Here is a 17,276-nt window from a genome sequence, read left to right on the forward strand (position 1 = left end):
ATGCTGAAAGTCTGTTATCTAAGACTCAGACAAGGATTTATGCCATCACCATCCCTCTGCTTGTGGTCCTGGTTCTCATTTCATTGATATCGTGTCATCAGTGAAACACCAAAATATAGACTACTTTCAAACTGAATTTGCTGACAATGTTAAAGGAAAGGTTTCCCATTTGTTTCACTACTGTATACACATATTCCATATTTATTGGGCTGGTGGCATAGGTAGGTGGATTGGATTAGATTGGTTTTATTACATTTATATGCCGCCCTTTTCCCCGAAGGGGACTCAGGGCGGCTCACAATTCAGTCAGGGAAGGGGGGTACAGACAAGGGGATAAAAAGACGAACATTACAATACAAAATTTAAAAAACACACAACAACCATACCATTCGAGAAGGGGGGCAAAAGCTCTTTAGCCCCAGGCCTGTCGGAACAGCCAGGTTTTAAGGGCTTTGCGGAAGGGCTGGAGAGTGGTGAGGGTTCGAATCTCCACGGGGAGCTTGTTCCAGAGGGTCGGAGCAGCCACAGAGAAGCCCCTCCTCCGGGTAGTCGCCAGTCGGCATTGGCCGGCGGATGGAATTCGGAGGAGGCCTAATCTGTGGGATCTAATCGGTCTATTGGAGGTAATTGGCAGCAGGCGGTCTCTCAAGTACCCAGGTCCAATACCAAATATCCCTTTTGAAGCCTATATGCAGTGCTCTACCCAAAGAGATTCTTCACCAAAAGACACATATTTGATTGGATGGACTTTTAACTTGCAAAGCAGTAGCATGCTACCTTGCAAATTAATAGGAAGATAGGAAGACAAGGAAGGGAAGTTTATCTCAAACACAGTTATCCATTTTAATTCAGCCTCAAAAAATGCTCCCCTTTAAACTAAAGAAAACAGGATTAGGAATCATGTTTTCTTGGATGATCAATGTAACACCTAATTCTTCTTCTAGCTTTTCACTGGTTTCAGCTTTTATTATTAACTATGCCCATTCTTTTTGTTTTGAAATAGCTTTTTGAAGGCAACAGTGAAAAGGAAATCCCGGTCCTTAATGAATTTCCAGTATCCCTAGTTGCACGTTACATCCGGATAAACCCTCAGTCCTGGTATGAGGAAGGAAACATATGCATGAGGCTTGAGATCCTAGGCTGCCCTCTTCCAGGTAAAGACCAAACTTGGCATAAAGTATTAAAAAAATATAAAAAAGAAAGTTCTGGGTTTATTAAGAATCATGGTGTGCGCTTATTAGAATGCAGTATTTTAGGCTAATTATGCCGACTGCCAGCAGTTCAATTCTGACCAGCTCAAAATTGACTCAGCCTTCATCCTTCCAAGGTGGGTAAAATGAGGACCCAGTTTGTTGTGGGCAATATGCTCTATAAACTGCTTAGAGAGGGCTGCAACCAGTGGTGGGTTTCAAAAATTGTTCGAACCTACTCTGTGGGTGTGGCTTCCTTTGTGGGAGTGGCTTGCCACCCATGTGACTGGATGGGAGTGGCTTGCCGCCCATGTGACCGGATATGAAGATGCTGACGACACTTGTCAGAACCACCTTAAATTACCTCACACACAGCACTGGCATGCATAAGAATATGATGTAAACTTGTTTTTTAAAACCAAATCTTTGGTTTGCGTTAAAACAACTTCAACACACACAATGTTCTGATTGCACCACAAACGCAGTAGTCATCCTTACCTTTCACAGAGGCACTGAGTTTTATAAATATGAGCATGATAGTGTAGAATAATCATATCCAAGGACCAGTGGTGGGTTTCAAAAAAGTTTGGAACCTCTTCTGTAGGTGTGGCCAGCTTTCTGGGTCCACTGGTGGAACCTCTTCTAACCGGTTCGGTAGATTTGACGAACCGGTTCTACCGAATAGGTGCGAACTGGTAGGAACCCACCTCTGGCTGCAAAGCACTATGAAGCAGTATAAAAGCACTATTGCCATTATTCCAGGGAGAGAAGTTGCTGACTCTTTTTGACCCAGAGAACATATTAAGAATGTTGAGAACTTCTTAGATATGATCTCACAAAATGATAGATACAGTATAACAGGGCAAAGTAGGGATTTTTCTCTTTTCCATTTTGCCCAGCTAGCCAAGATATTAATCTTTTATTGTGCCATTTGTCTTTTCGGAATTGGACACAGATCCAAAAAAGCACTGGTTAGCAGCTGCCCAGTATTCTGAATTTCGGAAAAAAATCGATCTATGTGCTGAATCATTAAAAAAAAATGGAAGGTAGAAATTATGTTCATAAGTTATAAGGGGATTTTTTTTCTGCGATAACTTGTTATTAGTTTAGTTTAGTTTTGGTTTGGTTTATTTGTATGCCGCCCTTCTCCAGGAGGGATTCAGGGCGGCGAACAACTCAAAGGGGAAAGGGAACATAAACAACAGTACACATAATTAAAATACACGAAAATCACACAGCCATACCAGTCGAGAGGGGAGGGAAACTCATCAACCCCAGGTCTGCCGGCACAGCCAGGTTTTGATGGCTTTCCGGAAGGCCTGGAGAGAGGTGAGGGTCCGGATCTCCATGGGGAGTTCATTCCAAAGGGCCGGAGCTGCTACAGAGAAGGCCCTCCCCGGGTAGTAGCCAGATGGCATTGGCTGGTGGACGGAACCCGGAGGAGGCCTAATCTGTGTGATCTGACGGGTCTTTGGGAGGTAATTGGCAGCAGGCGGTCTCTCAAGTACCCAGGTCCAATACCATGAAGGGCTTTATAAGTTACGACTAGCACTTTGAAGCGTATACGGAGACCAATCGGTAGCCAGTGCAGCTCGCGGAGGATAGGTGTAACGTGGGTGTACAGAGGTGCACCCACAATTGCTCGCGCGGCTGCATTCTGGACGAGTTGAAGTCTCCGAATACTCTTCAAAGGCTGCCCCATGTAGAGTTAATTATATTAGTTCTTTAGTTTCTTCATGTATTAGAGTTAATAATACATGAAGAAACTAAAGAAAGTACCTACATACTAGCTGTTCAGATTATTTCTTGGTTATTTTTTTACTTCTACAAATAGATACAGAATAAGTAGCCTGGAAAGGATATTGATTGCTTGATTGATTGATTTAAATATATATGCCACCCAGGTCTCTGTTAAAGCAACTCTGGAAAAAAATATCTATTTATTCCACAACAGTGTCCACAAAAATTGTTGTCCTGATTGTAAGGATCTATGCAGATACTCCTCGACTTACAACAGTTCACAGTGACTGTTTGCCCTTACAACAGCACTGAAAAAAGTGACTTCTGACCATTTTTCATACTTACGACCATTCACAGGATCCCCATGGTCATGCAATTTATATTTGGATGCTTGGTAACTGGTTCATATTTATGATGGTTGCAGTGTCCCTGGGTCATGTGATCCCTTTTTTACAACTTTCTCACAGGCAAAGTCAATAGTGAAGCCAGATTAACAACCATGTTACTAATTTAACAACAGCAGGGATTCGCTTAACAACGGTAGCAAGAAAATTTGTAAAAATGAAGCAAAAGGGAATTTCTCACTTAGCAACATAAATTTTGGGCTCAGTCGAGATCATAAGTCGAGGCTATCTGGATCTGCATTTCATTGGTTTTCAGTATTTTCTCAACTTATTTTTCTTGAAGTTGGAAAGAACCGAAGAAGTACGTGATTAGTTCTATAGATTTGTAGAGTTCAATTTTTAGCCCCAGGCCTTGATCTACAGTGAAAATTACTATTGTAATTTAATGCCATTCGCTTTCTGAAATCACTTTATATGTAAGCATTATGCAAGCTGTCCAATTAGAGTTCTCATTTTGAAATGATCCTCTATGGATTTAATACCATGTATAGCAGTTGATAAATCTGTATCAGAGCCGTTGTGTCACACTGGTTAGAATCAGAGGTGGGTTCCTACCAGTTCGCACCAGTTCGGTAGAACCGGTTCGTCAAATCTACCGAACCGGTTAGAAGAGGTTCCACCAGTGGACCCGGAAAGCAGGCCACACCTACAGAAGAGGTTCCAAAAATTTTTGAAACCCACCACTCACACACACAAAACACACACACACACACTCACACAGAGAGAAAGAGAAAGAAAGCGAGAAAGGAAGAAAGAAAAAAAGAAAGAAAAAGTGAGAGAGAGATGAAAGAAAAAAAGGAAAAAGGGACAGAGAGACAAAAGGAAGGAGAGAGAGAGAGAGAGAGAGAGAGAGAGAGAGAAAGAAAGAAAGAAAGAAAGAAAGAAAGAAAGAAAGAAAAAAAACACATGGCCGGCAAGCCACTCCCACCAGGTCACATGGCCGGCAAGCCACTCCCACAAAGGAGGCCACACCCACAGAGTACGTTCAAAAATTTTTTGAAAGCCAGATTAATTGTGCTGATTGCCAACTGCCAACTGTTTGGTAGTTCGAGTCTCACCAATTCAAGGTTGACTCAGCCTTCCATCCTTCCGACGTTGATAAAACGAGGTCCCAACTTGTTGGGGGCTAACTCTGTAAACCACTTCCAAAGGGCTGTAAAGCACTCTAAAGCAGTATATAAATCTAAGTGCTATTGCTATCAACTACTAAGTTATCTCTAGTTTATATCGGCATTAGAAAGATATAAAAATATTGAGTGAGAATAAAAATCAGAGAGTGTAAAGTGGACAAGTTATATAAAGTTGCATCCCTATGCCATTGCCAATTATGTAAAAGATCTAACTGATGATTAAGTAATAACGCATCCCCAGAAGAAACTGTCTATTTTTGTACTTCACAGATCACTGAAAATTTTGTTCATTTTATTTCTGAATACATGACATATAAACATCCTTGTACTGGATAAATGTATCTAATGTTAGCTTCTGATATATTTTCCTAAGCTAAATGTTAATGCAAATAAAATACGTAGATAAGCACATATAAAAAACATGCTGTGGATTATAACAAAGATTCTGGTGGCTTCAATATAGATATGAATCTTACATCTGAAGAGCAATGTTATTCATTCTAAAACAAAAATAAAATAAAATATGGGATAGGATGTTGAATTGTCACCTGCAGTCTGAGTGGGGATTTTTAATTACCATTTTGGCTATTCTAATCAGCTCACTATTACAGCAAGATCTATGTTATTATCATTCAATAACTGTTGTGTAAATGATCGTGGTAAAAAACATTATGCTTTCTTTCTGAAAAAATTTATCTTTTTTTAATTACAGACCCAAACAATTATTATCACAGAAGAAATGAAATGACAACCACAGACAACTTAGATTTCAAGCATCATAATTACAAAGAAATGAGGCAGGTAGGATGCAAAAAAATGTGTATAAAGTTCCTTAAGCACAGTGGTGGGTTTCAAAAATTGTTCGAACCTACTCTGTGGGTGTGGCCTCCTTTGTGGGAGTGGCTTGCCACCCATGTGACCGGATGGGAGTGGCTTGCCACCCATGTGACCAGATATGAAGATGCGGACAACACTTGTCAGAACCACCTTAAATTTCCTCACACACAGCCCTGGCATGCATACGAATAGGATGTAAACTTGTTTTTTTTAAAGGCATCTTTGGTTTGCGTTAAAACAACTTCAACACGCGCAATGTTCTGATTGCACCACAAACGCAGTAGTCATCCTTACCTTTCACAGAGGCACTGAGTTTTATAAATATGAGCATGATAGTGTAGAATAATCATTTCCAAGGACCAGTGGTGGGTTTCAAAAAATTTTGGAACCTCTTCTGTAGGTGTGGCCTGCTTTCCGGGTCCACTGGTGGGACCTCTTCTAACCGGTTTGGTAGATTTGATGAACCGGTTCTACCGAATAGATGCGAACTGGTAGGAACCCATCTCTGCTTAAGCAGGAAATAAAGTGGCATTGTGAATAGCTACTCTGAAGAAATGTGAGGGGGAAAAAGACGATGCAGAGAGTTTAAATCATACTAATGGGCTATTTGGTTACATAGCCTTAGGTTATAAACCATTAAGCTCCATTTTAAAATAATTGGATGCGCTTACTGATCGCTTGATTTAAAGCCTGCTTTAGAAAACCGTCAAAATTTAGTTGCCTGTAATCCACTGGGAACATAATTTAGTCAAGTATTTCTCAAAATAATTCTCCCACCTACTTTATTGCAAATTTTTCAATTACAAAACAGACTTTTTTCCTAGCTCTTTCTCAATAAGGAACTTTTTATTTAAAAAAAAAACATTCACATGGGAGAATGACGCATACTGTGTTGCCCTTAAGGTGGTTCAGGGTTACTATGACATCAGGTTTTCCTTATGCTTATACTGAATAAAAATTAAGAAAAGCCTTCTTAATCATGAAGCAATTGTTCATATAATGGAATACAGACTTGGAAAAGACTTTAGAATTCTTCTAGTCCAACCTCTGTTCTACTAGGAAACCTTATACCATTTTAGATAAATCACTGGCCACTCTCTTCTTAAAAACTTCCAGTTGGAGAATTCACAGTTTCTGGAGGCAAATCATTCCACTGATTAATTGTTCTAACTGTCAGGAAGTTTCTCTTCAGTTCTAAGTTGCTTCTCTCCTTGATTAGTTCCCACCCATTGCTTCTTGTTCTACCCTCAGGTGCCTTGGAGAATAGTTTGACTCCCTCTTCTTTGTGGCAACCCCTGAGATATTGGAACACTTACCATGTCACCCCAACTCCTTCTTTTCATTAAACTACACATACCCAATTCCCACAACCATTCTTTATATGTTTTAGCCTTCGGTCCCCTAATCATCTTGGTTGCTCTTCTCTGCACTCTTTCTAAAATCTCAACATCTTTTTTTTTTTTTTACAATGTGGTGACCAAATCTGGATGCAGTATTCCATGTGTAGCTTACCAAGGAATTATAAAATGGCACAAACACTTCATAGATTTCTTTCCCTGGAATAATTCTGAGAAAATCTTGTGATTGTGCAACACCGATTACAGGTAGTTGCAGCAGCAATTGGCACTGGAATTTCCATTGTCAAGTGAGAATGTGCAAGACGTGCCAGTCAGGAGAAGATTTCAAAGACTGGTCACAACCACCGCTGAATGCTATTGTAACTTCAACAGTTGCTGAATAAATAGCTGTAAGTTGAGAACTGTGTGTAATCAAATGAAAGATCATAGAGGCCCTGTTGTAGAAAAGACGGGACACACAAGCCAGCTCTTCAGAGAAGAAAATGTTTATTTGCACAGGTTCAGAATAAATGGCCTGAACAACGAGTGAAAGTCAGGAAATTCCTTATAAGATTTGCCCTTGAATTACAGCAATATTATGTCTACAGGATGTCATAATACATAGGTCAGCCAACGGACATACATAGCTCGTATTTTGAGGAACTAACAATATGTGTCTACCAAACAGATTAACAGCCAAGCCAGCAAATAGGCTAAAATAGATGCTTCTCTTTAGCATATTTCATGTGCAGACTTCCTTCTAACCCACGTCTAACCGCACTATGTCCTAAAAGCAAACCTTGCAATTTCTATATAAACAGTTAAAGCTTAATATCATGAAACCCTAGTTTGGTTCAGGCTTGAGGCCTACTTTGGTTCAGCCTGCCACCTTAGCCCACTCAGAATCAAAGCCACCATGAAGTGTCCTGGGTACTTCTGTATTGTGGTACATGATACCTGTGGCAGGGTCTGTGGTCTGATCTTAAAGTCCTATGTATCTATTCAAAATCATTCTGGCTTTTGTTGTCTTTCTTATAGATACTCTGTATCCAGAATGCTGGAGAAATCTGAAAATAAAAATTAGAGTGAAATTGTATTAAGATGTAGGTAGCTTGGATAAAATTGTGAATTAAATGTAGTCATTTACCAGCCTTCATACTTTTCTGTAACTCAAAAAGTATTAAAATATGTTTATAAATGTCCATTTTGAGGTAAAATAAGTTTTGGAACTAGTTAAAATATAGAGTAAAATATCAGATACCTCTTTTATAGATTTGTATGTGTCACTCTGTGTGTGCCTCTGTGTGTGTCTATGTGTGTCGATATATTTTAGAAAACAGAGAGCAGTTTGGCCTAGTGGTTAAGACATCAGCTGGAAACCAAGAGATTGAGTTCTAGTTCCGTCTTAGGCGTGAACACCAGGTGTGTGACTTTGAATCAGCCACACTTTCTTAGTGCAAAATGTCAGGATTAGGTGACATTCTGTTTGACCAATTCTTGTCTCAACCAATGGATCAACACTTGGTTTATATAAAGAAGAAAGAAAGAAAGAAAGAAAGAAAGAAAGAAAGAAGGAAGGAAGGAAGGAAGGAAGGAAGGAAGGAAGGAAGGAAGGAAGGCAGGCAGGCAGGCAGGCAGGCAAGAAAGAAAGAAAGAAAGAAAGAAAGAAAGAAAGAAAGAAAGAAAGAAAGAAAGAAAGAAAGAAAGAAAAGAAAAGAAAAGAAAAGAAAAGAAAAGAAAAGAAAGAAGAGACTTGAAGGGCTCCTGTTGATTCAGACTCTTAAGTGGTGATTAGCCCTATAATTTTCTACAATGATGAGGCATTATTTTAAATTTTGGGACCTTTGGAAAAGATTTCTTCTTGAAAATGGGAATCTTTTTCATCATTTTTTTATGTTATGCTAAAACAATGTAGTCCTACAGTTCTCCAGACTAAAAGCAAGCAACCACGAAAGAGAAGAAAGAAAGAAAGAAAGAAAGGAAGAAAGAAAGAAAGAAAGAAGGAAGGAAGGCAGGAAAGAAAGAAAGAAAGAGAGAAAGAAAGAAGGAAGGAAGGCAGGAAAGAAAGAAAGAAAGAAAGAAAGAAAGAAAGAAAGAAAGAAAGAAGAGACTTGAAGGGCTCCTGTTGATTCAGACTCTAAGTGGTGATTAGCCCTATAATTTTCTACAATGATGAGGCATTATTTTAAATTTTGGGACCTTTGGAAAAGATTTCTTCTTGAAAATGGGAATATTTTTCATTATTTTTATATTATGCTAAAATAATGTAGTCCTGCAGTTCTCCAGACTAAAAGCAAGCAATCACGAAAAGAAAGAAAGAAAGAAAGAAAGAAAGAAAGAAAGAAAGAGGAAGGAAGGAAGGAAGGAAGGAAGGAAAGAAAGAAAGAAAGAGGTAAGGAAGGAGGATAGAAGGAAGAAAAAAGGAAAGAAAGATGGAAAGAAAGAGAGAGAGAAAGAAAGAAAGAAAGAAAGAAAGAAGCAGACTCTGCACTTGCAGGAAAATTCTAGGAAGGGGGAAAATGTTAGCAATTTAATATGGATATAATTTGGGAAAGACATGGAGAGGACAGGTAAAAACATAATAGATTCTTCAAACTTCTCTCTTGTAATTAACATATCTGAGCATTTATCAGAGTAGTTTTATCTATAAATTAGATACATTGATGTGGTTCTGATTACTAGCCAGTTGTGGCTAGTAAAGAGGAAGATTTCATTCCCTTCATTCTTTTACAGCATATGGAATTGAAAAACAGAAAAGCAAAGAACTAAATTCCCTGTCCAATGGGTGCAACCAAAAACCAATCAAACTGCTAAATCTAAGATAAAACAGTGGCTGGAAGTGTGGCTTCTCTGATTTTAACATTTTGGCAATTTTGGAAGACTGTTACAGTGGTGGGTTTCAAAAATTGTTCGAACCTACTCTGTGGGTGTGGCCTCATTTGTGGGAGTGGCTTGCTGCCCATGTGACCGGATGGGAGTGGCTTGCTGCCCATGTGACCGGATATGAAGATGCCAATGACACTTGTCAGAACCACCTTAAATTACCTCACACACAGCACTGGCATGCATAAGAATATGATGTAAAGTTGTTCTTTAAAAGGCATCTTTAAAGCAACTTCAACACATGCAATGTTCTGATTGCATCACAAACGCAGTAGTCATCCTTACCTTTCACAGAGGCACTGAGTTTTATACATATGAGCATGATAGTGTAGAATAATCATATCCAAGGACCAATTGTGGGTTTCAAAAATTTTTGGAACCTCTTCTGTAGGTGTGGCCTGCTTTCCGGGTCCACTGGTGGAACCTCTTCTAACCGGTTTGGTAGATTTGACGAACCAATTCTACCGAACAGGTGCGAACTGGTAGGAACCCACCTCTGGACTGTTACTTCCTGATCTGCAACCTGGGGAGGAAATCTAAATTGGATTTCTTTCTCCAAGCCTGGATGACAGCTATTCTAAATACCTAGGATTTTGTCCTAGATGTTTATAATATCTATAACACTCTAATATTGTTATCTAAATTAATGAGTGATATATAATATGTTTGAGCAGAAATGTGCAGCAGAGTAGGGTCTATTCTGCAGGAAATAAAAGTATTTGATGGGATTCTGTGAGGGGCTGAAAAGGAGGAGGAGGAGGAGTGAATTCATTTGAATGTAGCCCTGGGCAACTATAGCAATTTTTCTAAGGTACGGTGGAAAATGTTGGATTTGTCAGCTAAGGAGGACATTCGTACTCATGATGACTCATCGGAGGTTCTAGGAAATAAGAAATAGCAATTTCTACAGCCTGAGCAAGTTTAAAAAAAGTCCTAAAGAAGAGGATTTTAGAAAGGCACTTTCTTTATGGTCCTATGGATTTGATTCTACTAGATAAATGAATAGTAGACTTCATGCAGAGTGTACAGATAGCATTAGAGGCCGCAGAAAGCAATTCCATACAAAGATTCACATAGATGTAAGTCCTTTTCAATTCATGTTTAGATCCACCAAATATAATTATATTCTTCGCTTTAGTGCATTGAATAATATCACTCTTAATTAATATCACCAGCAGTGTAGGTGTAGAATGTGCTAAAGATTTTTTTCCTATCTTGTTCTTCAAATATGTTTAGAAATGAAGTATCTTCACCGTATTTATCCTGGATGAGTCATCCTTCTTCCTTTTTACTGAACAATTGTGCACTGAGTCACACACTGTTCAGAAGAGATTTCATGGCCTATATTTCCAGCAGACAGATTAGATGAGTAGGAACTCAATTGGCATAATTAGTGTCAAGAACAATAACTTTAAAAGCATTTTAATGCCTAAGGTTGGTCAGGTAGAAAAAAATATATATATTTGTGGGAAAATGAAACATTAAAGCAAGGAGAAAATGATTCCATCAGCTCTTATATAACAAATAAAAAAGTTGTGATTGAACAGTGGTTACAATTGGCCAGTGGAGAGCTAATATCCTTATATGGATTATCTGCTTCTTTAAGAGTTTCCAGAGTGTTTTTGTAATATAACAGTTCATTTTTATTGTCCCAAAGGTATTTTTCCCAGAGGCAACTGGACTTTCTGGTTTTTCTTTGAAGGTGTTTCACTTCTCATCCAAGAAGCTTCTTCAGCTCTGACAGGGTAGTGAGAAATGGAAGAATTTATATTCCTTGCAGACAGCTGGTCATTTGCATCCTTTTAGAGGGTTTTTGAAGCACTTGGAGGTTTTATCTGTGTCCTCAGGGTCACCTGAGTAGTGCTCCTGGTCCCTGAAGATGCAGATAGACCTCCAAGTGCTTCAAGGACCCTCTAAAAGGATGCAAATGACCAGCTGTCTGCAAGTAATATAAACCCCTTCATTCCCCACTGTCCTGGCAGAGCTGAAGATGCTTCTTGGATGAGAAGTGAAATGTCTTCAAAAGAAAAAAAAAGGAAGTCCAGTTGCCTCCTGAAAAAAAAACCCACTTTTGGGACAACCATGACCTGGATGACGGAGAATCTCCACAGACATTCATTTTCATTGATAGTAATGGTTTCCCACATAATCCAAATATTTCTTTTAAACACTTCAAGCAAATACCACTTGAGAGATCGCCTTCTGCCGATTACCTCCCACAGACCCATTCGATCCCACAGATTAGGCCTCCTCCGTATTCCATCTGCTGGCCAATGTCGGCTGGCGACTACTCGGAGGAGGGCCTTCTCTGTGGCTGCCCCAGCCCTTTGGAACAAGCTCCCCGTGGAGATTCGGACCCTCTCCACCCTTCGGGCCTTCCGGACGGCCGTGAAGATCTGGCTGTCCCAGCAAGCCTGGGGTTGAGTTCCCCCCCCCCTACTCGAATTTGCTGTGTCTGTTGTGCTTTTAAATTGTTCGTATTGTCTGATCGTTTTTGTCTTACTTTTTGTAATTTCCCCTCCCTTGGATTTTGTTCAGCCGCCCTGAGTCCCTTCGGGGAATAGGGCGGCCTACAAATTGAATAAACTCCAAACTCCAACTCCATGTTTCCCTGAAAATAAGACCTGTCCAGGCAATAAGACTAATTGAGCGCATGTGCTAAAATAAGCCCTCCCTGAAAATATTGCAACACAGCAGCAGCTATGAGGTGACCACGCTTGCCGCCTCGCGCACCTCAAAAATGATAACACCTCCCCCAAAATAAGGACAAGCGCTTATTTTAGGCGTCAAAAGAAAATAAGATCCTGTCTTATTTTCAGGGAAACATGGTAATGGTTTAATAATAAAATAATTGTGTATATTTGAAGTGGCCCAAATGTTTGCTTTTAAGGCAAAAAATAAAAGAGGAAAAAGGTAATTCAAAGATACTAAATTACGTCCTTTAAGTCTAATGTTCAGCCTTCTTAAAATTGTAGTTCCTGCCTTCTGCTGATATGGTTTCTCTTGCCAGTACCATTCCCATCATTTCAATACTGTATTCTTTGCTTGCCTGTACAAGATGCCAAATTAAATGCTTTTCTTTCTTCAAGACACATGGTTATAAGGAAGATGCTATACAAAAGACATAATTTAGCCCAGCACTCTACTTTCTATACAGAAACAAAGAGAGATAGGATGGAAAGAGGCCAGAAAGAAGCAGGTGGGAAGATTTGGTTCTTAGTAGAGTTAATGCATCACAAAGATGATTCCCACCATTATTAGAGTGAACCAGTCGTGGGTTTCAAAAATTGTTCGAACCTACTCTGTGGGTGTGGCCTCCTTTGTGGGAGGGGCTTGCCACCCATGTGACCGGATGGGAGTGGCTTGCCGCCCATGTGACCGGATATGAAGATGCCGACGAGACTTGTCAGAACCACCTTAAATTACCTCACACGCAGCACCGGCATGCATAAGAATATGATGTAAACTTGTTTTTTAAAAGGCATCTTTGGTTTGCGTTAAAACAACTTCAACACATGCAATGGTCTAATTGCACCACAAACGCAGTAGTCATCCTTACCTTTCACAGAGGCACTGAGTTTTATAAATATGAGCATGATAGTGTAGAATAATCATATCCAAGGACCAGTGGTGGGTTTCAAACATTTTTGGAACCTCTTCCAAAATTTCCTGCTTTCCGGGTCCACTGGTGGAACCTCTTCTAACCGGTTCGGTAGATTTGACGAACCGGTTCTACCGAGTAGGTGCGAACTGGTAGGAACCCACCTCTGGAGGGAACATAAAGAAGCTACTTGCTATGAAACATTTTATTTTTAATATCATTTTAATAGGCATTTCTATGTCATGTCTCAGCAGACATTTCAAAAGTAGCCAGGAATGTCATTGGCAGTAATGAAAGTCAATTGAATTTTTAAAAAAATCAATAAGCTGCATGGATGACCCCTAGTCAATCAAATCACTAATTGCTTCCACTCTCTGTGGGAAAAGACTTCCAGTCCCTGAAACACTGACAGCACACAAATATGTATACACTCCTGCAGATTATTACATCTGGATATTTGTAAATGCTGTCTCATTCTTCTATTAGCAGACAAATGTATAGCTGAGATTCCTTGCAAGCCCAACATGGAGCTCCCAAAGTTTAGGAATGATTAGTGTACTCTGTGTTATCTCTCTCTCCCCTCTCTCTATCACACAGACATGCACACATACGCACAGAGGTGGGTTCCTACCAGTTCGCACCTATTCAGTAGAACCGGTTCGTCAAATCTACCGAACCGGTTAGAAGAGGTTCCACCAGTGGACCCGGAAAGGAGGCCACACCTACAGAAGAGGTCCCAAAAGTTTTTGAAACCCACCACTGGTGGGTGCGTAATGTCCCGCAGTTATCTACACATTAATAATGAGCTAGTAATATTTCCTTATACATCTTGTTTGTTTGTTTGTTTGTTTGTTTGTTTGTTAAATTTCTAGGCTGCCCAATCCCGGAGGATTTTAGGGACCTTTCCTTACATAATTGGTGTTTTTCATACTTTTGGATTTCTAATTTCTGTTTCCGTTAGTTGGCAATTGCTAAAACCAATCCCACGTGAAAAAATATTCAAAGCCTTCTTGATTTTAATTGTCAATTTATTTATTCCTGCACATTGTCATATTTATTCATTTACATATCTCTGTTTTTCCACTGTTGTGCAAACACAATTCCAGCAGCTGCTAACATGTGTAAAATTAAATATATATTATACACCCTTTCAAATAGCCAACAAAATATTTCTGGTTTTAATTCCATATCTTCCTTTACGATTGCTTCTAACTACTAACTTCTGAATAGCTACTTGGACCGACCTAAGTACTAATTCATAATTTCATATCCGGTCACATGGGCAGCAAGCCACTCCCACAAAGGAGGCCACACCCACAGAGTAGGTTCCAACAATTTAGAAACCCACCACTGATACACACACACCATATCTCTATCGTTGCTATCTGTACCATCTCCATCTCTACTTCTATCTCTACTATCTCTATCTCTATCACCTCTATCATCCCCTCTCTTTCTCTGTTTCTCTTTCTCTCTCTCTCTCTCTCTCCATCCATCCATCCATCCATCCATCCATCCATCCATCGATCTATCGATCGATTGATCTATATGTAATTGAATGTTTTAGTCTAGAGACACATGACTGTGCTTTTTTGCCCCTATTCATACTATCTTATGCCTTGTTGACTGGTCCATGCTGTCCGAATATTATGGTAAGTTCAGAAGAAAGGATCTAGGTATATCTATAACTAATAGACATATGGCCTCTGGCTCTCTCTCCCCAGATGGTTGTTTAATTTCAATATGTGAGGGATACACAGAAGGGAAAATGGCACCAACTCAGAAATTCAAATAGTAGTGGTCTTTACCCTGACTGCTCTTGAGAAGCCAGATCCTGAAGATGAAACTCAAATATTTTGGCCTTCTAATGAGAAGGAAGGACTCACTGGAGAAGAGCCTCATGCTGGGAAATATTGAGGACAAAAGAAGAAGAGGAAGACAGAGAATGAGGTGTCTGGATGGAGTCACTGAAGCAGTTGGCGTGAGCTTAAATGAACTCTGGGGCATGGTAGAAGACAGGAAGGCCTGGAAGAACATTGTCCATGGGGTGGAGATGGGGTGGAAAAGACTTCGTGACTAACAACAAAGTAGTCTTCATTCTGATCACTGACCAGAATTGTGATAGTTAGCAAAACAAGTTAAGAAAACAAAGTATTTTTCAAAGGAAATAAAAAGAAAATAGTATAACTAGGTCACTGAGGGCATTAACGCATGCCTAGTTTTACAAAGGATGACAAAATTCATCCATTGCTAAGTAAATAAAATGGTTCTGATTTGATGAAAGTAACAATATAAAACAAATCTGATTTGACTGGCTACTTTGCCAAACAAGGAATTACAAATGTTCTTATAGAAAACACAATTTAACAGGACATGAGCTATGGATTCAATGGGTATTTTTCTACCAGGCACAATCTTAGTTCATAACTTTTTTAAAAAATATATTATATTTGCCCTCAAGAACAGCTATTGAAAAGTTCTTGGGATTGTAATTTGGTTTATATATCTGGCTGGCATAAAAAGACAGGGGCTTGACTTCCCAGGGACACATTTTGGGGTAGGGGACACAGATCTAATTGGGTTTCATGTTCTTTGAATACAGTAAATGCTTAATGGCTTCATTGTTGGGGGGGGGACTACATTCACTGGTCCCATTTCTACTTTTGCCAGATCTCTTTCGTAAGTTTGCCTTCGAGTTAGCAACAACTCCTGTCAATTGCCTCCTGTCAATTGTCTCTGCAGTTTTCTTGGCAAAAATTTAGAAATGTTTTGCCAAAGCATTCTTCTTAGGACTGAGAGAGAAGCAGTGGTCCAAAATAACCCAGATGACCTTGTGTCTAAGGTGAGACTAGAACTCCTGGTCCATGACCCGTCAAAACTGCGCTCGACTAAACAACGCCCGATTAAACCGCATCGCTGACGTCATCAACAGGGCGACAACAGCCAGTGTGGAGAAAGAAGGGCGCTTTAAATAGCGCTTTGAAAGCAAGCCAATTCAACTTAAGGTAAGGGTTAGGTTTAGGGTTAGCTTTAGGGTTAGGTTTAGGGTTAGGTAAAGGGTTAGGGTTAGGGTTAGGGTTAGGTTAAGGGTTAGGATTAGGTTTAGGGTTAGGTTAAGGGTCAGGTTTAGGGTTAGGTTAAGGGTTAGGTTTAGGGTTAGGTTTAGGGTTAGGTTAAGGGTTAGGTTTCGGGTTAGGTTTAGGATTAGGTTTAGGGGGGTTAGGTTTAGGTTTAGGTGTTAATTTTAGGTTTAGGGTTTACAGCGTGCTTCTGTCTCCGCACTGTCGCCCTGTTGATGATGTCAGCGACGCGGTTTAGTCGGGCGCGGTTTAGTCGAGTGCAGTTTTGTGGTGGAACCCTCCTGGTCTAATCTGTAGCCTGGCACCTTGACAACTACACCAAACTAGCTCTCCCTTTCCTAAGTACTACATTAGGTAGTCATATACATAGTTGTAGGAGCACCTGAAATATAGAGAGATTAAAATACTATCTATCAATCAATCAATCAATCAATCAATCAGAATAGAGCTTGGAGGTTTTCTAGTCCAACTCCCTGCTCAAGCAGGAGACCCTATATCATTTTAGACAGGTGTCCAGTGATAAAGCACCTATAACTTCTCAAGGCCAGCTGTTCCAGCGGTTAATTGTCCTTGCTGTTAGGAAGTTTCTCCTTAATTCCAGGTTGCTTCTGTCCTTGATTAGTTTTCATCCATTGTTTCTTGTCTTACCTCTTGGTGCTTTCAAAAATAAGCTGACCTCCTCTTTGTCCCTCAAATACTGGAATACTAATATCATATCACTCTTATTTCTCCTTTTTTCTAGACTTGCCATACCCATTTCCTGCAACCAATCATAGCAAAATTGGATTGCACACTTCTCAAAAGGAGGAATTACTGAATTATATGTTCCCAACTGAGCATCAAGCAAATGTTTCATGCTCACCTTAACCAGACAGAACTTTAACATTGCTGGGATATGTTGTCCCTCTTTAGGTTTAGGTTTATTGGTTTTGTATGCCACCCACTCCCGAAGGACCTTGGGTGGCTCAAAATAAACAGGGGAGGGGATAAATAAGACGATACAAACAATATTAAAAATGCACAACAGTTACAATTGAAACGGGGCTGGATACTTCAACAGCCCCCAGCCTGTCG

At 39.8% G+C, this 17,276-nt stretch overlaps 1 protein-coding gene across 1 annotated transcript in view; it reads left to right on the forward strand.

The window, feature by feature from the left end:
- The window catches only part of CPXM2 (carboxypeptidase X, M14 family member 2), a 143,223-nt gene that overhangs the window by 74,235 nt on the left and 51,712 nt on the right, over positions 1-17,276 (forward strand). The window contains exons 6-7 of the mRNA XM_032225989.1: positions 1,004-1,154; positions 5,177-5,265. Coding sequence (XP_032081880.1) covers positions 1,004-1,154; positions 5,177-5,265 — 240 coding nt within the window. The remainder of the gene's footprint in view (positions 1-1,003; positions 1,155-5,176; positions 5,266-17,276) is intronic.

Source organism: Thamnophis elegans, chromosome 10, assembly GCF_009769535.1.
Source record: "Thamnophis elegans isolate rThaEle1 chromosome 10, rThaEle1.pri, whole genome shotgun sequence".
NCBI lineage: Eukaryota > Metazoa > Chordata > Lepidosauria > Squamata > Colubridae > Thamnophis > Thamnophis elegans.